At 38.3% G+C, this 25099-nt stretch overlaps 1 protein-coding gene across 1 annotated transcript in view; it reads left to right on the top strand.

The window, feature by feature from the left end:
* L3MBTL4 (L3MBTL histone methyl-lysine binding protein 4) overlaps positions 1-25099 on the top strand; it is a 153677-nt gene that overhangs the window by 18838 nt on the left and 109740 nt on the right. Inside the window, exon 4 of the mRNA XM_087818958.1 lies at positions 12997-13088. Within this exon, the coding sequence (XP_087675084.1) occupies positions 12997-13088 (92 nt within the window). The remainder of the gene's footprint in view (positions 1-12996; positions 13089-25099) is intronic.

Genomic DNA, 25099 nt, shown 5'->3' on the forward strand with positions numbered 1-25099 from the left:
AAACCAAGTTGATTTACTTTAGTCTGTTATTATTATTATTTACTGTCATTAAGTCACAGTTAAATATTTAGGTATTTGGATACTTTGAACCTAAAAAATTACATTTTCACTGAGCCATGAAACTGTCATGAGGATAAGAAGAGGACTTCTTTCTAAGAAATGAACATTTTGTAGGGGAATCTCAATAATTGAAGCATCCACGTGCACTTTAATAAAAATAACACTCTATAACAAATAGTTGTCAGTTTATACTTCTAAATAACTTCTTTGCCCTTGATAATGACTTATAAAGGTAATCTTTTAGTAGAACTGATTTAGTTGTCATCCATCCCTCTCCTGTGGTATTCTGTCACTTCTGGGTGAATTCTTATTGGTGTAAATACATGCTGTCACCAAGGAAAAGAGCACATTTGTTTTCTTCCTGGAGTCAGTCAGTAGATGACATCAGTGAATAAAGCTGTATAAAGCACAAAGAGAGGACAAGAACCTATATTCATGTATCCTATTTTATAAAGACCACTTTTTTGTTGTTGTTAATCCTCACCTGAGGATATTTTTTCCATTGATTTTTCTTAGAGAGAGTGGAGGGGAGGGGGGAGGGGGGAGGGAGAGAGAGAGACATTGATTGGTTGCCTCCCCCAGGCATCCTGACCAGGGCTTGGGATCTAGTCTGCAACTGCCTGCAACCCAGGTATATGCCTTTGACTGGTAATTGAACTCGAGACTCTGGTCCACAGGCTGACACTCTGACCACTGAGCCAAACTGGCCAGGGCTATAAAGACCACTTTTATGGGCCATGCTGAATTATTTATTATGAAAGCAGACACTTGATTAAAATTTGTACCTCATTAAAAAACTGGCTAAGAAGTCTTCAGATTGTTGATACTCTCAAACTGTCCTGTGAGGAGCTGTCTAAAGGCAGCACTAAATCCTACTGCATCTGTTGTTAGAGGTCCATGTTGGATAATAAGGGTGTTGAACTCTGAAAAGGGAACTGAGTACCCTGATTTTTAGATTGATTTAGTAAAAGAAAATGTCACTGAGCAGCACTTAGTTCTAGTAGAGATTTCTGTGAAGCCTTCACACTGTGAGGGCTGCCAGAGTTCCAAGGAGGGACTGGCTGCCAGTAGCCCCCACCTCCTGACCTGTAAAACAACCCCTCCACTCCTGCAGGCCTGCCTCATTCTGTTCCTAAAATGAGAGACTTGTTGCATTTTGAGGTTGAACCAAAGGATTCTTTTCGCTAATATGCTTTGCTCTTTTAAAGCATATTTGATATTTTTTCATCATAATTACCTTTTGCTACTGAGATTAACACTGCTACTTAGGGGGATTTCAGTGTTCCTTGAACTTGAATTGTTTCATGTGAAATATTTTATTTGGCTATGGGCTTATTTGGTGACATGACTTTTTAATTTCTGATCCTATCGACATCCCTATGTTTTCTTTGCTTAAAACCTTTCAAATGCTTCCCATTGCCAGTAGAATGGATATGAGCAAATCCTTACTAAATCCTCTAAAACTTGTTTATGTGGCCTCATCTTCAGCCATATGCTCATTCTTCTCTTGTGCTCTGACAGTGCTGGCCTTATTTAAGGTCCTGATATAGGACACCTGTACCTGCTGTGCTTCCTGTCTGGAGTGTCCCTCCTCTCTTGTTAGGAAGGCTTTCCCTGATTTCCCAGGCTAGGCTGGGCCATCTATTCTATGCTCTCAGGGTGCTATATTCTATGAAATCACTTAATATAGTGTATAATTATATTCTGGATTATTTAATTCTTCCTCACTAGATTTTAAAGCTTGTGAGTGAGGGATCATGTCTGTTTGTGTCCACTGTGTGATCATATGAAATGACTTCTTTCATCTTTAAAATGATTAGCTGATTTATTAGATGCCTCCCAGTGCTGAAGCTTTATGACTATATTTAAAACTATTTTGGAGAGTTAACATCATAAGCTTTCTGTATAAAAATATGCTAAGGTAGTGAAGAATTTTGATGCTGTCTCCATGTGCTATTAGAAATTAATTCTCTGAACATCAGCTTAAAGACACAGGAAAAAATGGATGCATTCTCTTAATTGTCCTTTTATAATTTCTGTATTATCTATAGTGAACCTCAGTTTAAGTCAGAATACAGTACCTACTATGTGGTAACTATTGTCCTAAGCCAATTTATTATTTATGGATTCCTTCTTATTTTTTGGGCAAATTAAATATGATTATTTGGTCCATTTGCACAGTTATTGAGCATTTAGAAACTTAGCAGTAGTAAGTTTGAACAGTTTACAAAGTACCATTACTTATTTTTTCTGATGTATAGTTCTGTATTCGTTTCCTATAGCCATGACTTAACAACTCCAACAGCAGAAATATATTATCTTACAGTTCTGGAGGTTAGACATCTGACGTGGGTTGCACTGGGCAAAAGGCAACATGTGGGCAGGGCTGCATTCCTTCTTGAGGCTCTGGGGGAGGACCTGTTTCCTTTTCCAGCTTCTAGAAGACACTTTCACTCCTTGGCTCATGCTCCTTCCTCCATCTTCAAAGCCAACAACGTAGCATCTCTCTGACCCTTCTTTCGGAGTCACATCTTCTGATCACAGCTGTGAAAACTTCCCTACTTTTACAGACCCCTGTGATTACATTGGGCCCTCTTGGATAATCCAAGATAGCCTTCCCATCTCAAGGGCTTTAAGATATCCATCTGCAAAGTCTCTTTTGCCATATGATGTAATATAATCACAGATTCTAGGGATCAGGATATGGACATCTTTGGGAGACCATTATTCTGCCAAGCTCAAGTTCTAACTTGCAGAATTACTTTGGGCTATTGCAAGAAATGGGAATTATTTTGTACCTGTTGCTAAGGGTACAATGCCATTATTCATCTCCGTTAGCACATAGTTTAGGATTTGTTAGTCATTAGATCTACAGTTATTGCACTTTTCTTGTTGTGTTTATACATTATAATTCAAGGACTAAGGGAGTCTCATTGTAAGAGAGCTCAGTAGGGAAGAGGCCGGTTGGGCTATTGGAATCTCCACTGATGGCTTTGAATGCACTTTTTAGGAATTTAATTTTATGAAACTATTTTAGGTGTTATTATATTAAAACTTTTCTTTAAACAGTGCTGATTTAGCTTTCAACTAATGAAAATACTCTTTGTTGCCCCAAATGGTCTGCTAGTGAATGGAAACAGTCTTCTTTCATGGATTATAACTTTCCATTCACTGAGAGTGCTTACTGTTTTAAAAGGTTAGGAAGTTTGAGGTCAAGATAAGATTTTGGAAAATAATTTATTTTAAAAACTTTTAGTGTAAAGAGAAAAAACAATCTTGAATAATATTTTAAGTATGGCCATTAATTACAGCCTAGCAGGGGATATCTTGTATAGAGGAAAGTCTGAATTCTGATAGACTATTTAAATTAATGAAAGTGGCAATAACAACTGGAGCTATATTATATTTAACAGATTTCATTAGATGTCTCTAGGATACATAGTTGAAAAAGGTCAAGGAAAATATTGTAGTTAATCACTTTCCGAAGAGAATATTGCCATCTTGAATAGACATGTGTTAATTTGGTGATTTACAGGGTGGTATTCATAGGAGAGTAGTTTAATATCAACCCATAATGATATGAGTCTTCTTTAAGTAATCTCAGTGATGAAAATTATTTTCGTAGACCTGCCCATCCCACGTCAGGGGGAATCAACATTGGGGAGTCTGCATATAAATGTGCTCTTTCCTGCGACCTTCGCCGGCACCCGAGTATTGCAATAGCCAGGTTGTTTGAGATGCCTCAGTTCTTCACCCTCTTCTAGGGACCGAGCTGGGCCCTCTCAGGAATCTGAGCCTCCGTTGGCCCTGTCGCTAAAGTGACGCTCCATCTGTGTGGAGCTTCTTCCTGGCTTCCTTCTGGCCCACACTCGCCTGAATGATCTCGGTGGAGCGCTGGGGATTGCCCCCCTTTCCCCCTCCTCCGCCTGCTCTTCCCCGCTTCTTCCTCCCCGCCCTTGGACCCTGGTGCATTGGGCCTGCCTGGCTTGTATGCCTCGACACTACCCCTTCTTCAGGCCTTTATTCCCCCTCCTGTTTAGTGCTGAGCATCCCGTGCCGCAGCTCCGCTTCTCTCCCATTCTCTCTCGGCGGGTGATTCTGTCGTCCCGATGCTCCCGTTACCGTGGCCGGTGCAGATTCCTACCCCAGTGCCGCAGGACGTGTTCTCTGCCTGGCCCCCTTCTCTGTGTGCACTCACTCCTGCCCACCTTAACCTCAATTATGAAATGAGAAAGGAAAATTAAAGATGTGGGAGAATGCTTTAAAAAGTAGAAGTGAGAGAAAATAATACATGTAACACATTTGAAACTCTGGCGGAGCTAGATAATTTCCTAGCAAACTAATGATTATCAAAATACATTCAAGTAAAAGCTGAACATTTGAATAAGCCATACAGTAGAAGAGACTGGAAGATGAGGTCGAGCTAGGGTCACAGCTGAACTGTTCTTCACCTTTAAACGAACAAATAATTATGTGTGTATGTGTAACTCATGGACACAGACAATAGTGCAGTGAAGGCCAGTGGGCTGCGGGGATCACTGGGGGGGTAGGGGATATCTTCTCCATTGTTGCCTCTTTCTGAGAAATTTGGAATGTTGGATATCAATACCCAAGTTATTCCAGATCCCTAAAATTCAACATTTCTGAAAATAATCCGATCTTTTCTGTATCATTCCTCAATTTGCTAATCTCTTTCTGGTTACCCAGGATCGAACCTGCAGACCACCCCTCTCGCATAAGCTGTTGTTTGCCGTAGTCTGTTGGTTTTAGTTCTGCATTGTTCCTCAGTTTTGTTCCCACCTTTCTTTAGAGAAAACCCACATTATCTCTTGCCAAGACTATTCTTTCATTCTCAGTCTTTATTCTTCATCTCTCACATGTTTCATCCTTACCTAGCACTGATTGGTAAGTTCTGATGATATAATTTACTACTCAGAAGTCCCTGGTAGTTTTCTGTACCACCAGAATAAAGATCAGGCTCCTCAGGCAAACGCTCACGACCGTGCTTTTGCCTGCTCCCAGTGCGGCAGACCCGCCTTCTGTCTGGGCGCCCTGCAAGCTTTATGTGAGTGCTTACTAAGTAAGACGCTGGCATTTGCAGTTCTTCCCTTCCCAGCCTTTCTTGCTTTGCTCCTGCTCCCTGGATTCCCTGCTGAATTTGTCTCAAAAAGCAGTGGCTTCCAGAAAGCTTCCTCTGTTCAGAATTAATCCTTCTTCATTTGTTCCCAGACACGTTTGGGCTGCTTAACTGGCGCATGTTACAACTCTTGCCTGCTTGTTTACTCACCGAAACCTGGAGCCCAGCCGTATGTTAGGTTGGGGGTGGCTTTATCTGCACTGTGTGTTTCTCCCCTAAAGTAAATGCCATTTGAGGACACAGATCAGATTCTCTGTTTATCTCCTAACACTCAGCACCTTCTTTGGCTAGGGAGACGAGCAATGCCTGATTTTTAAGTTCATTTGTACTGAAATGAGAAGCAGCCCGGATGTGCAAATGATATGCGTTTTTGAAAAAGTCCGTGTTACGGCGATGTGGCAGAGTTACTAAAATGTGAGTGTGTGGAAAGTGGGTCCTGTTTAGGGAGCTGCTGCTTCAGGGGGTTATTACCCAGCAGCGATAAGTTGTTAAGATGAGGAGAATTGTGTCATTTCTAGTTGGTGCCACAAAGAAGGCATCATTTATATTGGAATGTTGTAAAATTCATTGGTTGCTACCAACAATTGATTTTCTCACATATTCTAAGATGTTACCTGAAGGAGCTGTATGCACTGTAACTTTTGAAATGAAGTTGAAATATTGGTGTGAAGGGTTGTTTTTAGAGCTAATGGAATTAGAAAGGTAATGCTCTGAGACATGAGCCTTAAGAGTACATGGTTCTATTCTTAAGAATGATAATTTATTCATTCTTCACCCTCTGCCATATTTAATTGTAGTTCAGGAAATTACTAATAAATATTGTGTAGTTTCCTAAATCTAGATGTCCTCTTTGCCAAAGTGAGGCATTTGTCTATAGCGATTTTTAAATCTATGCTCTCTGAGTGGGCAGAGTGTGAAGTGGCCAGAGTAGTTCCACTGTGAGGCTTCTAATACCAGTTCCCCTCATAGGATATCTTTGTAAGTAAAAATGAGGTCATGCTAGAGAGAAATTTAAGATTTGAAAAAAATCATAGGATTAGCTCTTAACAGCATACTATGCTTTTTATGTTTTAGATTTTTATAAGAGGGATTGAAAACAAAAATGCTAGTGCACACATATGGAAGAGTATATAAATAATTGAAATACAAAGTAAAGGTTTTTTATTAATTTAAGTAAACTCAATTATTCAGAACACCAGATCTGAAATGATAAAGTGGGATACAGCTGTGGTTTACATAATCTAAACCCTTCAGAGTTAAGGGGTATCTGGTCTGGGATATGTCATACTGAATGTGTGAGCTCCTTGTACGAGGGAGATGTTGCTGCCCAGTCCCATTAGATATTGTGAGGGATTTGTAAAAGGAATGCTTTTGAGAGCTAAATCTCTGTGTATCTCATTGTTCTGCTGTCTAAAAATGTGTAGTCTGGCTAAGGGTAGTGTGACTATATATTCATAAAGTAATGCCATATGCACACACCCTTAAGAAAAGTAGTTAATGCCCAGCCTTTAACCCATCCAAGCATGGAACCTACCTTTTCTTGACTTAGCTCCTTGGTTTTGCCAGGCTGGTAGATTTGTTTTCTCAGCAATGGGCCCTCCTACTCTACTGCTGAGTCTACGATTGAATTCTCTCCCTTCACACTGCACAGCTTGGACCCTTATTTCTATAGTTGATTCCCACTGTGAATGGTTTGGTGGCAGCTCTGGCTGGGTCCGCTGCAGTTCTTCTCATCTACCCCCTTTGTTGATAGTTTCTGTAGGCCTGTACTTGGGGTTGTAGACAAGAAAATAATTATGCTCAATGGAGGACACTGGTTCACGACCATGTTTGTTTTTGTTTTTGTTTTTTTTAAAGGTGTATTGCAGAAATGCCATATGTCAATGGTGACATGAACTCCTGGTAGTAGTAATAGAATAAAAAGAAGCTAATCACTTAAAAACAATTCATTATCATCTTACAATGTTGCTTTTGTCAATGAGCATGTCTTCTATCATCTTGCTTTCTTGACATTTTACTTGGGCTGTATTCGACACATTTTCTTCTGTGTTCTTTGCTTTCAATTTCTAGGCTTTGCTTTTGCTAGTCTGATGAATAGGCCAAGAAATCTCAAGGTGTGTGTAGAAGAATAAAGCAAAATTCAGTGAGTGGTAAAGTGTAAATGTGTCATCCTGTCATTTTACCAGGCACAAATTGCTACTTTTGTGAAAGAAGCTTCAATATTTGCTGACCTGCAAATTTGGCTGAGGCTAAGTAAACCAAACAGCTCAGACCTGCAGATCAGTTGAGGGACTCCATCTTGCTTTTGGAGGAAAGGACCCCCCCTCCCCCCCGGTCTCATAGTGCTCAAAGAAGGAAAGAGATAGCCCTACCTATCTACCTATTTCCACACAGGGGAAGGTGTTGCATTTCTTTTTTTTAAAAGCCAAATCCATGGCTTACCATGGTGTCCTGGTAAAGCTGCACACATCCAAATAGGCCATTGTAGACGAGGCTTCCTGCAGGTGATCTAAGTCTTAACAGAATGCCCTGTGATCCTTCTGGAACATGACTACTGGAAGGCTCTTGAGGAGCTGCTCCAGGTCATTTTTCATTTGCATACAAGCCTCCCTTAGGAGTTCATCATGATATAGTTTCTCATTGCCTCACGGGGTTCTGATGAGATTGAGGCATTTTGCTTCAACCCCCACTCTCTGCCCCCTTAGAGTGTAACTGCAGGCTATAAAACAGCTTAGCTGTGACTTGAAATTGGCTCCGCAGGAACAGGGAAGCTGAACATCCACATTGTAGTATCTAGTTCCTTTTGTTTCAGCATCACCCTATGCAAGGGACACAGGAAGCTAGCCCCTTTAGCTGCTTTTGCTTTTTGCTGTCTATTGGAGTAATAAACTGAATATAAAAAAGGGCTGGGTTCTTGACTGGCCAAATCTGCTAGCCTTTGTTTTGCGTTGCTTGACAGATCTCATCACCTTAACCTAGGTATTTTCATTTCTTTTTTTTTTTTTTAAGTCATATTCTGTGATGTTTATAACCATAATTTATTTTATTTGGCCTCAGTTGTTGGATGTTTAGATTTTGACTCCCAAACTTTGTGCTGTTGTAAAGGCAGCATTTGTTACTTTTGCTTTTTTTTTTTTCCAGAATACAATGTTAAATTGGGATGAATAGATCAGTGAGTATTAGTATGTTATTTTTTGGCAATAAATACGTGTTATCGATGTAATTTTCAAAAGTTTTAGTCAGATTTACAAAACCACTGTCAGTGAGTGAGCTTATTAATTTCCTGGCAGATTTAATTTCATGGTGCTGTTAAACATCAAAGTTACTAATTTAATAGACATTTCTGCTACATCTTGACTGTGTATGCTAAAGTGGAGCAGTGTGATATAACAGGTGTGCATGGGCTAGAAATGTTATTTAAATCCAGACTTTTCTAGATGTGTGACCTCTCTAAGCCTCCATTTCTTAAAATTATAAGATAAGGTTATGTATATTATATTGTAAAGAATAAATAGAAACATACACATCATACATATACACTCACACATGTTTTGCGCATGTGCACACACACACCAACCACCTAATTGGATACTTGGCATAATAATAGGTGTATATTAAGTGATGATTAATATACAATCAAATACATTTATATATTAGTAGTGTTTGACAGAAGTAGTGTTTGGAACACTTTGTTGTGGCCAGTGTTTATTTTGAAAAGAGGAGGAATTTAGGATTTACAAACTGGTACGTATATCCAGTATTTTATAAAACGAAGGTCATATCTGTAGTATGTCTGAGAAAACTGCCTTAAAAATATAGTAAATTTGATACCTGAAGCATTGCTGTCTCATAATTGGTTTCTTCCCTCCAGGAAATTGAGAAATGAGGTGGTCAACAATATAAATAAATAAATAAATAAATAAATAAATAAATAAATAAATAAATAAATAAATATTTATTTATTTATTTATTTATTTATTTATTTATTTATTTATTTATTTATATTGTTGACACTATTACAGATGTCCCCCATGAAAGCCAAAAGTACTATTCTGCTTGCCTGCCTCCCCTTTAATTCACTAAGCAAATATATACGGCCAAGCATGATTATAGCCCCAGGGCCACAATGATGAACAAGACCCAAATCTCTCTTTTTTTTAGGATCTTACATTCTAATTCTAAGTAAGCAAACTGGTTCATTTCAGCTAATGTTAGTTTCAGCTAATGTAATTAATCCCTGTGAAAGAATGAAACAAGGTGAAAAGAGACAAAAGGGGTGACAGAACACTTTAGAATCAGTGGCAGGTGAAGGGCTGTCTGCAGGCTCCAGGTGCAGGTAAACTTGGTACTCCCTCCTCTCACCTGCAGGCACTATGTTGCTGAGCAGTCTCTTGCTTTACAAAAATATTTCAGGCATTGAAAGTGGTTATTGTTTGATACTATGTTTTCTCTTCCTGATAAAATTTTAAAGGTTCATTGCATACTTATGTGATCATAAAAAAAGATCTTAGATATGATTTACTTCTGGTGAAATGATAATATATGACAATGGGAAATATGATTAAATTGAGAAATTATACGCAATCATTTTAAGAACACAGCTGTTGTAGAAAATGAGATATCTATATTTGCTTTAGAGCCAACACTGCTGTAATGTTTTTGTAAAGCATATAATGGTAATGTAGTAAAATGTTTATGTGAAAATAGGGATGTTGAATAATCTTACCAGATCATCTTCAGGGTTTGTCAAATTGCTTTCTTGGTTTAGGAAAAGAAAACATCTCATGTTGTGGTAGAAATAACAGCAAATCTTTTAAGGGATGTAATGGCCAACAGACTGAGCTCTGATGGAAATCACACTGTGGTATCTCATTGTGGGTTTTTTGTTGTTGTTGTTGTTGTTTTTTAATTCTTTTTATTGTTGAAAGTATTACAGATGTCCCCTTTTTCCCCCATTTACCCCCTCTACCCCACTCTGGCCCCCTCCCAAGGCTTTCACCGCCCTATTGTCTGTGTCCATGGGTTATGCATATATGCGTATAAGTTATTGGTTAATCTCTTCCCACCCCCCGTTTCCCTGTGGTATACATCAGTCTGTTGCTTCCATGTCTCTGGGTCTGTTTTGTTCGTCAGTTTATTTTGTTCATTAGATTCCACATATAAATGAGATCATGTGATACATATCTTTCTATGACTGGCTTATTTTACTTAGCATAATACTCTCCAGGTCCCCCAAGCCATCTCAGAGGGTAAGAGATCCTTCTTTTGTACAGCCGCATAGTATTCCATTGTGTAAAGGTACCACAGTTTTTTTATCCATTCATCTACTGATGAGCACTTGGGTTGTGATCTGGATATCTCACCCTTTTCAAACAAAGCAAGAAAAATTATTATGACAATTCTGTTAGCCCATATGATAATTAAAATGCTTTACTTAGTCTCAGGCTTTAGTAAGTGTATTGCTTAGCAATAATAACAGATTAGTGTGTTGTGATTGATACAGAGTAAATGTTATGTTAATGTGCATGATCTGTTGTGTCTGTTTTAAGATTATAAATTGATGTTATTTTTTTCTTTATTACCCGAGCATAAAAATATTCTCTTTTTTGTCAATAATACATATGGATACTAAAGGAAAAATAATTTATAGTATTTATTTATTTATTATCTATTAGACCGGGGACTGGGTTATATTTTTATTCCAGCAGTCAGCACACTTCTTGGCACATTAAGAAGAGCTCAGAAAATATTTATTTAATTTAATTAATTAATTTAATTTTTAATCCTCACCTGAGGGTATTTTTTCTATTACTTTTCGGAGAGAGTAGGAGGGAGAGTGAGAGAGGGAAACTTTGATGTGAAGGAGACACATCGATTGGTTGCATCCTGCATGCGCCCAACTGGGGCTGGGGATTGAGCCTGCAACCAGGGTACATCCCCTTGGCCAGAATCGAACCCAGGACCCTTCATTCCACAAGCCGACACTCTAACCACTGAGCCAAAAGGGCTAAGTCTGAAAATATTTTTTAAATGATTAAAAGTCTACATGAATTTTTCCTGTACAACTTAGTGGATTTTTATGTTTGTTATATCAGGTTGCTTTATTATCTAGTTTCAGATATTTGACTTAGAGGTGTATTGTACCCCACGTGTCACCACAAATACGCAGTTCTGACCCTTTACTATCTGTACCTTCTTCTGGAGCATTTTGCAGAAAGATAAATGTTAAAAATTTTGAACAGTCTTCTCCAAGGATGCATGTATGTGTATGTGTGTGAATGTGTGAGAATGTGTGAGTGTGTGCATGTAGAGAATTTTAAAACTGTAGAAAGTAACAAATAAGGAAAGAATATTTACGTGAATGTCACCACCCACGTATAGCCATTGTCAATATGTTGCTCTTTCTTTTCAATTGCTTTTCTATGCTTGTGTTTGCATGTGTGGACACACATGTATGCAGAGTACCTTGCACAAAGAAGGTGCTTTATAAATATGTTGAGTATGTGAGTGTTTTAATATATGTAATTTATTTTAAAATTTAAGATATTATATGTACTGTTTGTGTCCTTACTTTGATTTTTACTCATCACAGAAAATCCTCAAGATATTTTATTTAAAAATATGGATTTGGATAACTTCATAATCATGTATATACACATATGTACCATAATTTAACCTTTCTCCCATATTTTTATTTTGCATTTTTGCTGTAATAATTTTATGTACATTTTTACCCTTAAGTTTTATCATGACTACTTTTTTAGCAGATAATAATCCTAGAGAAGGAAGTACTGGGACATAGAATATAAACTTAAAACAATTGTTAGTCCTTTTTGCCAGATTTTTATTATTTAAAGATGATATCTTATTGAATTACAAAGGATAGGTATTCATTTAGAAAATTTGGAAAGCAGGAAAACAAAGAACAAAGAATATTGAAAAGAAATTTTTTATAATCCTGGCACCTAAAGATGACTTCATTTAAGATTTTGATTTATATAATTTTAGTTTTTTTATTTCCATTATTTTATGAAAAAGGATCATTTTGTTTTCTAAACTGCTTCCCCCTCCCTTAGTTGTGTATTATTAACATACCTTCCTCTGTCATTAAACAGTGTGCTACAATGTAACTTTACGGCCAATTATTAAAATGACATGCCTATACAATGCATTTAATTAATCCTCTCTTAGTGGACCTTTAGTTTGTTTCCAACATTTCATTATTATAAAGACTTATAGGATAAAAACCCTTGTGTTTGTCCCTTGGGCACATCCACTGTAATTGTATTAAGACAAATTCCTAGAAGAGTTGCTGGTTTCAGGTATATGAATAATTTTTAAGGCTTTTGACATATATTTCACATTGCCTTCTGACAGATTGCACTAATTGGCATTCACTCCAAAAAGAGGTAAAGTTAAAGGAGATTATAAAAAATTCCTCCAATCATTCACCTTAAAATTAACCAAATCATCTTGTAGAGAACCTGTAACTGTTCACTCTTCTGTGAATGGAGTATGAGGGTCCCTGTTTAAAATGTTCACCAGCAGTCTTTTGGGGGGTGGGATATATTCATAAGCCTGTTCTAAAACAGGAAAAGCTGAATATGGAGTAGTTAGATGATTTTACTCAGTGCTCACAGAAAGTGAGAGAGAAGGCTCTTATTGGATGCTGGGTCTTCTGATTACCAATTTAATTAAGTTGCCTGCTTCTTGGGTTTATCTTCAATTGAATTTTATTATTTTTCTGTCACTAATTGTTTCAAGAAAAGTCATTGTGTTTTGTTTGTTTTTTCCCCCAGTCCCTTCAGCAGCTGCACAGGACACGTGGTCTTGGGGGCAGTACTTGAAAGAACAGAAGGCTATAGCAGCACCCGTTGAACTGTTTTCCCAGGTGAAATACTGAAGGTCTTATATTTTTGCAAGGAATCAACACTTAAGATAATTAACTAGAATTAAATTGTTTGCCTAGAGAGTGCACCAACTTATTTGACTTGTAGTTGCTGGAAAGTGGCAAAACAAAGCTAATCAAGGACTTAGTTTTTCAGAGTGTGTGCTCCGGCCCTGGGCTCCTGGGTTTGAAAACCAGTGCTACTACCTCCCAGCTCCACGACCTTGGGCAAACCATTCAGCCTCTCTGTGCCTCAGTTTCCTCATCCATACTTACCTCCTTGGGTTGTTGGAGGATTAAATAAATTGTACATGTATAGGACATAAGATACAACATGCACAAGATAAACACTCAATAAGTGTTAGTCTTTCTTTTTATAAGCTGATATTACTTGCATATGTTCACCCAAGGATCAGGCTTGAGGGATCTGTTTTCATATGTTGCATGGATGTGGTGGGTCAGACAACATGTTAAAGGAGACAGTGAGACCCCCTAAATCATGTCCTACCTGACTGTAAAGATGCCCAGAATCTGACTTTCAAAGCTTCTGGGGATCATCTTTATCCAGATTCCAAACCTTCCTTTGTCCTATTCTTCTCAGTTTGTGTTTTCGGTATTTCAGGGCCAATTTATATTTTAAAATTACATCAGATTTGTATCATTATATTGTATTTAAGCTAGCAGAGAATCTAAAACTTTTTATTTGCTTTACGTTTCATGACATCTGTTGAGTTACGTCTGGTACTTTTTATTATGTTAAAGAGCTAGTAATTGTAACCCTGGACATGGCAATGAAACAGGGAGAAGAGGTGTGATGCAAACAGGGAAAGCGAACCCAAGTGCTGACACCTCACATTTAAGAAATACTAAATGCCCTCTTACTGGTTTTGAACCCATTCTTCACATCAGATATTTTTGTGGAACTTTGGAAAACAGAGGTGTGGGTATTCCTGAGACCTACTAGATTGGAGCCTCAGGGGTGGAGCCTGGAAATCTGCAGTTGAGAACCTCCCCAGGGCTGTGTGCAGAGGTCCACTATGGTAGAAGGTTTTAAGTACTGTGCAATTCCTGCTTGAGGCAGGTCCCTGCTACCACTTGATGAGACTTAGGGTGTTTGTTCTTTCTAAAGTATGTGAGCTGCATAGGTAAGGGATCTCTTCTTCTTTTTCTTTTGTGTTTCCTCACAGTGCCTCTCTGTTTAGTGAACTCATGTAATCAGTCAGTATTAAATGACTTCTGTGAAACCTCTTTTTCTAAGTATAGAAGGTCTTTAAAGGGCATTTGCAGTGACTGGGGCAGGCCATTGTAACTCGTGTCCACTCTTTCGTCTCTCCCTGTGCCCATCCTGTGCCCTTGCTGCAGTGGTAAGTGCTCATCAGGAGGGTAGAGTGGACCAGAGCAGGAGCTGGCCAGAGTCCGTCAGATGCCATGACCCCAAGGGCAGATGTAGCCCAGCAAGGGTCTAAGATTCGAAGTTTACCCAGAGTGCATAGACCAGGCTTGGATGGAATCATTCACTGTCTAGGGTCTCAAGGCAGCCAGAAGCCATGTCGGAACAGTCAGTGGCTTTAGGTAAAACTTACACGTAACAGAATTGGCCAGGAATGATGCAGTGTCTTAGGAATTAGGTTTATGCTGTGTCATTCAGATCAGGATCCTAGGACACAGATTCTCTCTTACCTCCACCCAAGATTGAACCTGCTATTTGAGTGTTAGGGGTGAAGTTTGTCCTAATTTCCAGAGCAAGGCAAGTTTTGGTTGATGGCAGCAAAGTGTTAGATTCTCTGACTAGCTCCTGCATTCTCCCCCTCATCTCAGCCAGCCAGTGTGTTAACATTATTTCTCAGAGTTTCTCCTTTCAGGTTCTTTAAGGTTCATCAACTAGTATAAGAACACCTGTAGAAGAGAAAATTCCTCCCCGGGATTTTCTCTTGTGATCTGGTATTAACTAAAAAAGCCACCAATGGGCAAATCTTCTGTTCCCAAAATAAATCTTTATGGCAATATTGGGTGCTGTGTACTAATTGGCTATGAGACATATAACTTTTCTCCCTTGACTTTATAGACATCTGACAAAAGAGGTACTAGAAAATGCTAAGTAAGAAGACAGTCTTGGGACATGTAAAGACAGGAGTGGGTTCTCTTTGGAGAGTATAAACAGAGTCTGCGTGACTGTTGAGTGGGGATGAGTGGTGAGGAAGGGAAGTCTTGGATGGTTCCTTAACCAATAATACGACTTAAAATATGACTTTCTCAAGCTTTTGAGCTCTGTCAACTCTGAAGGTGACAGGTTAGTACATGAAAAGCAGACACAGCTGACATGTTGGAGTGCCTTTCTCTTTACTCATAATTTAACAGTCAAGCTACTCTCATTTTTAAGGCTCTGTGTGTGCAATGCACCATGTAAGACCTAGACTAAAACACTAAGGAGTTTATGACATGGTTTCTTAAAACCTTGCCACCTAGTTGGGATATGAAATATGCCCATAAAACATGATAACAATGTAAGGTAGAATGTTAATAGTCAGTGGAATGTACAGTAATGAGTTTACTAGGTATTCTATGCTGAGAGGGGACCTCATCCAACCCTGAATGAGAAGAATGAAGGCACTGATTATTATGTCTGGTTTTTCCTGATGAGCTAAGAAGATGCTTGTGCTCAAGTACAGTGGTAATCTAACTCAACATTTATGTTCTAAGATGAAGTAAGTGTGGTTTATAATTGAAAATAGGCTTCAATATGATCAAAACGCAGATGCCAGCCTTCCAAGGAGCATCAGACTGAATTCAATTTTGTATTGACATTGTGCTCTTGACTATTAATGTCCATTTTCATTGTGTAAATATTATAATAATGGTGTTCAGGTCAGCTGAAATGGAACTCTTCAGATTTGACACTGAAATGTTGAAAATTATACTTAAAATAGTTTGCGTATCCTGAATGGAAAACTGTCAAAAGACATTAAAGTATTGCTTTACTTTTAATTTATAATTTCCATACTAATATTCGTGTTTTAAAAGTTGACACAGACACACATGCCCACATGATCAATTTCATGATGCAAATGAAATGCATATTCTACCAAGAATGTGTGTATTTCTTTTAAGGAGTGTTCTTATTTTATTTATGGTACTCCTATATACACTGGTTTTTACATGTCTGTAGGCCTGTTTTAAATTTCTTTTTGTACAAGAGAAAGTAAAATGTTTTATATTTTGTAATTCACTTCACTATCTGAGATAATGAATATACAAAGATATAAACACCTTCTGTTGACAGAATATTTAAAAATATTTTCTCTTCATTACCAGCGAAATTTGCCTATCTTGACTTGATGTAAACTTTGAAATAATTTTTCTTTTGTTTTGAGGTTGGTATTAAAATATTTTTCCTCTTATCACTCCCTGCCCATTGTCTGAGCATACCATGTAATTTTCTAAGGCATTCTTTTCACTCTGTTGTCCATGACATCAAGTCCAAGTGTGTCAGCCTGGAATTGAAGGCCCCAGTTCAGCTCCATCTGCAGATGGGCATCAACACAGAGCTTCTTCCGTGCCTGTCGGGAACCTCCATGCATTGGTTCCTGCTTGTTGTTGCCTCCATTGACATTTCAGTTTTTGACTATTTTTGAAGGCCTCTGTATCTCTTCTTGCTCTCTAAACCTCATGGCTCCATGTCTCCTCTAATATCCCCCCTTTCACGTGCCTGCCCAGCATGCCCATTCTGACATGTGGCCATAGGCTTGCTAGGCAGCCACCATTTGCCTAACTCACATTGGTAGGAGGATCAGGGGACAGTAGAGGAGTCTCATGAAGATCAGATGCTCACTCCTGGTGTTACCTGGCTGTTAGCAGACCCAGGTCTTCCCTGTACCAGCCCCGACACTCTGGAGCGAATCACATCTGCAGCATTGTCAGGCCTCTGACCGAGAAGCACAGCTTGCCTTGGCTCTAACCTGTCTGTTCTGGTGACAGGGAGTCCCCCCAGCCTCACATCCCTGTTGTCCTTAGTCACTGGCCCAGAAAGCTCTGCTTTTCATCCCTAGGCAGATGTTCCTCTCTTTCCAGCCAGTGTTGGATTGCAGAGTTTGCTAAACATGTGCTCAGGCCCCTGCAAAGCAGGGACACTTACACATTTTCAAAATAATTTGGTATTTCAGAAAAAAATAAAAGTTATCATGAGAAAAGTTGAAACTTTCTTGGGTTTCTTCATATATCCAAGAAAAGGGCCTTCTGTACTAGTCTCCCCACCCCTCTGGTGGCCAGCTTGAGTCTTCCCTCCTCCTTTGCTCTGTTTGACAATCTAGTCTGCTCAAGTTTTACCTCTTAATTCTTCATTTTCTACTCTCTGTCCTTATTACTGTGGCCTTAATTTTGGAATAAGCTGTGGCTTTTATTCATATAAATTACAGTGAAAGTTTCTTAAACGGTTACTCTCTATCCAGGCTGGCTCCACTTTTAACCTTTCCTTCACACTACTGCCATAATGATCTTTGTGAATTCTAGCTCTGTTTATCATTTTCGTATATTTTTGACTACTAATTTTAGGCCATTCTGTGTGATTACCTGTAGGTGCATTTTGTTTCTTGGTAAATTATAATCTCCTCAGAGACTGACTGGGATTCCTTTTTATTTTTAATTCCTTCCTGCTTTATGGTTCTCTGGGAGAGGTGCATTTTCAAGCACCTATTATTTGCTTGGTGCTTTTGCATATGCTGCCTCACTAAGTCCTTCTGGCTACTTTCCCTGCACTTTATAGAGGAAGGACTCTATGGTGCACTTCTCTGACCCTTAGTTTATTTAACTGAAAATGGCAGATAATATCACTCACTTCTCGGGGACTGTTGAAGAATTACAGATAATGTGTATGAAGTGTGTGGCATACTGCAGTGTCTGACACTTTATTAAACGCAAGCAGTTTTTAAAATTGCTCTTCTCTGAGATCCTAGTCCTTTGCTCTCCCCCAAACCCCCTCTCTGCCCTTCTCGGTGGCATTCATTCAGAACACCAGCCAGGGCAGGTCTCCGTAATCTTGTTGTTGTCAGGACTTGCCTTGTTTGACCGCAGTGGTGCTCCTGCCTGTGACCCACCCGCTGGGGACGTTGATGTTGGTTTCTTCTGCACTTCAGGGCGAGTGGCCAGGGGAAACCCCCGTCCCTGGGCTGCACCCGCTCTCTCAATGCTGGGGACGGCCGTCCAGCCCTCTCCTCTCCTCACAACCTCGCTCCTCCCGCCTTCGCACATCACTTACTGGCTTTCTTCCTGGCGAAAACAGAAACATCTCCTCATTTGACTCCCTTCTCTCCTGAGACAAGGCAGAATTCTTAGGCAGACTTTGGTGTTTCTACTTTTCCTCTCCTGCTTCCCTCAGTGACATCTTAATCTTGGACATTCCTTATTCCATGTTCCTGTGTGGTACTCCACCTCTCTTCCCCCATTAAAATCTACTATAATGTATTATGATTTTGGAAGGAAATGCTCTGTGTCCTGATAAGGAAAGTCCAGCCACCTGTAGGATGATGGGGGAGTATTATTTTTGGAAGGGGCTGGGAATACTTGGAGAACAAAGACCCTTTCCTGGCTTTACCTCTTAATTGACCAAGATGGAAAAGAGCCTTATTTGAACGCACTCCTGTACTCTCTTCTTTACTTGAAATCAAAATGAAAGGAATAGCTCACTTTCTCTTTCTAAATGTAACTTCTGCATCCAGACTTAAATTTTATTTTTAAAAATATATTTTTTCTAAATACACAAGTACATTAAAAGTGGACACCCCCCCCCATGTTTGTGTGTTGTTTTTGATAAAGTCTGGATTTGTACTTATCTCTGCAGGTGCAAAAGATGCTGCTGTAAAAATTCATGTTTGTTAAACCCCCTGTAAAACTATGTGAGATACCTAAAGCCTTTTCAACTAAAACAATTCAGTCAGATATCAAGTTATTTGTGTTTTGAACATGCTTCCAAATTACTTAATAGTCTCTGAGACCACTATCATAGTTTTAATATGAGTCCTTAGATAAACTTTAAATATTAATCGTGAGCCACATGATGATCATGTGTGGCATTTTTAGTGGTTGCATAAACTATAATGAAATTCCTCATTATGTTACAAATTCTGATGCACTTAGAATCAAATATAGCCTCAGTCTGTATTTGCTTTTTACTTGCCTGAAGTGTTTGCTGTTTGTTTGCCTGTTTGTTTTTGTCTTGTATGTGTTTTCTTGCCTCAGTTTTAAGATAACTTCGTGGGTGTTTAACAGTTCTTCCTGGGTGTATTATATATTTTTTGAAAAAAATACTGTGTGTATTACATTTAGCCATTTGGGTGGGGTTTAAATCACAAGTCTTATTGAGGGCAGGGAAGGAAGTGTGTTTTAAAACTAGAATGTGGCCTTACAACATGAAGTCATTTAAGCTGGTTAATTAGTGGGACCCTGAAGAGCAGAGCAAATGCCCATTCATGTTTATTCTCATACCCTCTGAGGCTCTAAGTTCAGGGGCAAACTGAAGATGCATCCTGATCTTGTGGTTCAGATGCTTTCCCACTTCTCTGAAATGGTGATTCAAAGTACCAGGGGCACTGTGAAATGGTTTTGCAGATTTGAAGTAGTGGAGCCGGACAGTCAGATCAGGGCTGCTCTCTCCCTCTTGGGAGGGGCTTGCAGCCCCTGTAAAGGCTGCTTATCTGCAACTGCAGCTGGAAGCTGAATGCCAGGTTCAGAGCTGCTCAGAGGAAGAGAAATTAAAAGGAGAAAATAGTGAAATTCAGAATCAAGGAGAGAGAGTTTGCACAGCTTTTCTTCTTTAGTTAAAGGAAATTTATATTAGAAGTACCCTTGTATTTTTCCCCCCCTGGGAGAGTCTAGTCTTTCGGGAAAAAATGTGTGGGTTCAGTGTTCTAGATGCTAGACTCAGAGGGTTTGTGGAATCCGCTCAGTGATGGCCAGTGATTTATCAGACAACTTTTGTAGTTATTTTTAAAAGTTCTGTCTGTACAGTTTTTTATTTTATACTCTGTGGGTTCTTTCTCTTTGTTCATAAATACCTTCGTTGATGTAAATCTGCCTAAATTCAGCGGTATTTCACCCACTCTAGTATGTATTGTTTTTTGTTTTTGAGACTATAATTCAGTCAGTGGTTAGGTTAGGGTGACCGGAGATAATATACACATATCTATATCTGAGCCAGATTCTTCCTATCAGTAGGTCAGTAGGTTCTGGGGAAATGAGAGTTTTTGAATCTGAGATTGTAAAACAACAGTAGGAATTACATTCACTAGCTTGCTAAAGTATACTTTTGTTATACCATGAATTCTGTGTTCTCTATTTGTAGAATGCTCTTTGGTATGATCTTGGCAGGAGTTTGGGATTCAGAATTAATTTATGAAAAATGTTCAAAATAACAAGAAAGTACTCTCTAAAATGAGAGTTTAAAAATATATAATCAGCCATCCTTTGCTGCCACCTTAACTGAACCTTTGCAGGGTTTTATGTTTAATTATATAGCTGATGATTTCTCCCCATTAGCTTAACAAATGGCAAAAATAGGTGACACTTGGCTAAAGCAGAATTTGGACCTGCCTTACTGCCTGGCCTATGTATCCATGATGAACAGCTGCCGGGAGCTGCTGTGTTCTGCTACTGAAGTTTCCTACAGATGTTATTTAGTCAGTGGATTGATTGATGACAGATTCCCTGAAGGAATAGCCACGTGGCTCTTAATCTTTTTTCAGGTCTTAGGCCCTTTTGAACATCTAATGAAAGATACTGCTAATCTCCTTAGAGAAGTGTCTATATCTATTTGCATGCAAATTTTATATAAAATTCAGGAGGTTTCTGCAGTCCCTGAAGAAATCATGGATCCCACCCCAGCTGCACCATTAAAAACAGATACATTAAGGTGTAGTTTAAACAATAGGGGGAAAAAGTGTATATATGTGAGTGATGTGTACTGTGTGTATATATATATATATATATATTTCAAGTACACTATTTTCTCTGTGATTAAAAGAAGAGAAAGCCAGAAGGGGTTCCATACTCTTGATATAGCCCACCGTTAGCTCAGGTGAAAATCATAAAGCTTATTGAGGGAAAAGCAAGGAAGGAGTTTCATAACTTCTCATAATGCCTGTATTTTGCAGTGAATAGACATTTATGATGAAAGATTCATTGCAAGAGAACTGGGAGAATATTGAAGCTATAGTAATGCATCAGAAAGTTGGGATTGAAAAATAGGTACAAAAATATAGCTGTTAACGAGCTGTCCATAAAGTCCTTGAAAGTATCAGTAGGTATTGATAACATGATAAAAGTAAAATGATCACATTATGGAAAATTTGGAAATTTTTTCCAAGCCTGAAATTGGGTGTCAATTTAAACTCTCGCCTTCTTCATCTTCTGTATCCAGCCAACCATCAGCTTCTGCCCCCTTTATAGCTATTGAATCTGGTCTCTTCCTTCCATCCCAACTCTTCTTGTTCTGCATTGATTGAGGTCCTCATTGTCACTCGTCCAGTTTATTGCAATGATCTGGAATGGGATGGAATGTATCTTTGCTGTTAAGTGCACAGAGCAGGGTTTGAATTCGAATTCTAGGTTTTTACTGACTAATTATGTAGAGGGAGCCCCTGTGACTTCCTCTGAGCCTCTGTTTCCTCATATGTGTAATGGAGATCGTAATAGCTCCGTACAGGGGACGTCAAGGCTTAAATAAGCTGAGTGAGACGCTGTACATGACACATGAGAAGCTCTCAGTTATTGGTAGATATTGAAAGCCTCCTTAACCATCTTTTCTATTTCTAGCCTTGCTAATTTTCTAATTAATTCTCCACAGTGCCAGTAATACAATCTCTATAAAATGAAAGAATGGTTTTTTTTCTCTCCTGTGCTTGAAAGCTTTTTCTAATGTTGCATCAACTAAAAATAAACTGAAAGGCCCTTAGCAAGACATATAAGGCTTCTTGTAACCTGTGCCCTGCCTACTTGCCTAGCATCATCACTTGATTGTGTGTGTGTTGATTTAAAAAAAAAAAAAATGCCATTAAAAAAATTTAAGGAGACGGAAGAGTATAAAAATTAAAAAGCCTTCTTTCTGCAGGTTCCCCTTTCCAGGTGAACCACTCAAAATAATTTGAGTGTGTACTTTCAGATCTGTATAAATGCTCTTATGTAGATATGTGGATAATGTTCATATAAATAGTTGTGTTTTGCTGGTCTAACACTCGCCTTATTTTATCAGTATATCATGGCTATGATGCCACCTGAGAATATACAGGTCTGTGTCTTGCTTTTTAATAGCTGCATTGTATTCCATGTATTGTATCTATTTTCTCTCTTTCTAAAATTATTTTATATATGCTGTTGTGATAAAAATATAATTCAGTTTTCTTCCCCAAGTGGATAGCCATATGTCCTAATGCCATTTATATTTATTCTCCTGACTTACAATGCCACCTTTATTTTGTATTAAATTCCCATATATGGGGATATGGCCCTCTCTATGTCACTTGTTTTCAAATTGTTGGCATCTGGCAATCATTTATTATCACAGACCACCAATAATACTCAGACCACCAATTTTAGTTATTTAAAAAACTCACTCTAAGTTTTAACTATATAATAAAAGCATATTATGAAGTCTTTACTCAGTGAGTGGGATAGTGTTGGCCTTAACTTTTCATAATGCTCTACCGCAGAGAGTAATAACCCATATGCTAAAGCCAGACATAGTGTGGTCTCAGGAACATTATACAACCTCTTGTGCCCCAGTTTCATCATCTGTATAATGTACATAATAACACCTATTTTGTAGAGTTTTTATGATGACTTAATGAGTTGAGACTTGTAAAGTGCTTAGAGCAGGATCTTACCCAGATTTAAGTGCTTCATAAATGCTTGCTGGATAAAAGGCATCTTTATAAAGGATAGCTTAGGCTCGGCAACCATTTCTTCTCATTCCTTATTCATTTCTGGTTAATGAGAAAATTATATCGAAGTATTACAAGTTGTAAACTAAGAGAGTAAATGTTTGATGATTCCTCAGGTAGATCTGGATCATCCTGGATATTCGGATCAAATGTAAACCGAGACTCCTTTTGTTTCATCAAATGCCAAGTCAAGAAGACTATCATGCTCAAAACTGGGTGGCCTAATTCTGTCTACTTGAGAGAGAGCTACAAATGCATTCATAGCTTTCTCTTTGGGCGTGTTCGTTTCAGGAAAATGTTTCTCCATGTTTCTTTCTGCAGTAATTGAATTAATTTTAGGCTACCAATAACATGATTGTTTTGTTTTGTTTTTACATTGAGTAAAAATCATCAAGTGTTGACAAAGACTTAAATTCTCCACGGTCAAGCTGTTTATATCACAGTTTGCTTACATAAGACTTCCTGATATTTCACCTTCCACATTTAGAATTGTGACATTTCAGTCCTGGAGATACACATTGAGACCATTTGAGATTCTATAGATGTTGCTAAGATAAACCATTTTTAGTAGGCCACTGAACTCATGGCAGTAGTTCTGGTTTTATAAGAAATTTTGTTTTTAACATCTGTATATCAAATTCCTATGAGCATCTTTCCCTTTGACAGCTACCACACGAAGCTTTGGAAACCAGAGGCCCATGGTCCTTGCCCAGTCTTTTGCATAGCATGCTAAAAATATGTGCCTCAGTGGCTGTGATTCCCTTGCATGCCCAATTTTTCCATTTATTTCATTATTGAATTAAGAACAGGAAAATACTGTTGACTGCCAACTCTTGCCTGTGAGTTAAATAGAATGCCTAGGGGCATTCAGATAGAATATTCTGCTTAGCATGATGACACTCTTTGGTAACACACATCTCTAACTGATGCTCTGCTAGTGATGATGGCCACCAAGTTTCTGTAGTCTGTATACTGGCTCAGAAACAATCATTACAGCATAATCTTTCTGCTATTGTAATGGGGTTCTCAATGATAAACAGAGTAAAGTATTGTCCAGAATTGCACAGATCTGCTGGCACATGTAGGAGAGTGAGTGCCCTTATGCACTGTATTTCATAAAAGGGATTTTGCCAGTAGCCCATCTGTTTTTCTCTTGGTGTGGTGCTTTGTTTTTATATTTCTTTCCTAATGCTCTGACTCATTTTTAAATAATAGTATATAATTTTATACCTGCTGTTGCTCTGAGGTATGGAACTTTGAATAATCCTTCTCCATCATTAGTGACAAATTTATCAATTTCATACTAGAAAGCATTATTTTGCAACTATTCTTGGGGGGGAAAAGATGAAATAGAACACATTAACTTCTATACCCAAGAGCACATGGCGATTCCTTGGAAATGTCCTTGAGGCCTTCATGGCCTGGAGTCACGTTTTGTTTTGCCTGTTTTGTTGCCACGTCTGTCTCCTTGTGTGGAACAAATGGCGGTCAGGCTTTCAGAAGACTTGGGTCCTTAGTCATTCTCTGCTGCTAAACCAGTTGTGTGACCTTTAGAAAGTCTCTTAACCTCTCTGGGCTCGAGTTTCTTTATCTTAAAAGTTTTATTCACATCTACAAACCTTATGATTTTTTAAGACTGAATTTAATGGGCTTATTGTTTGCTTTAAGTGTGTGATTTCAATTCTCTTCATCATAAATTATAATTTTATAAGCACAACTATCAATTATGTTTATAAAATACATGATTTTTAGAAAGGGAAAAAACCCATTAAATTTCTTATGAATAAACCATTCAACAGAAAAGAGATGGATGAAGGCAGTGATATTTCTCACTAAATGTTGCCTTTCAGGTTGTTAAAAATGAATGTTTTGTTGTTAAAAATGAATGTTTTGTTTTTTATTTGAAACCCTCAAAGAATGCTCTGTCCGTTTTAGCCATATAGTGTTCCTTGCAACATTGTTTAAGGCTCCCAAATGTTCAATTGAGAAACCATTTTGAAATGCTTACAAGGGTAATTTTGATCATTTTAACTTCTGGCTGTGAATTATTGCCAGTGTTTTGAATCTGTCATTCTTATGTGATGAGAA

The sequence above is a fragment of the Miniopterus natalensis genome, chromosome 7 (genome assembly GCF_054644295.1).
Source record: "Miniopterus natalensis isolate mMinNat1 chromosome 7, mMinNat1.hap1, whole genome shotgun sequence".
NCBI lineage: Eukaryota > Metazoa > Chordata > Mammalia > Chiroptera > Miniopteridae > Miniopterus > Miniopterus natalensis.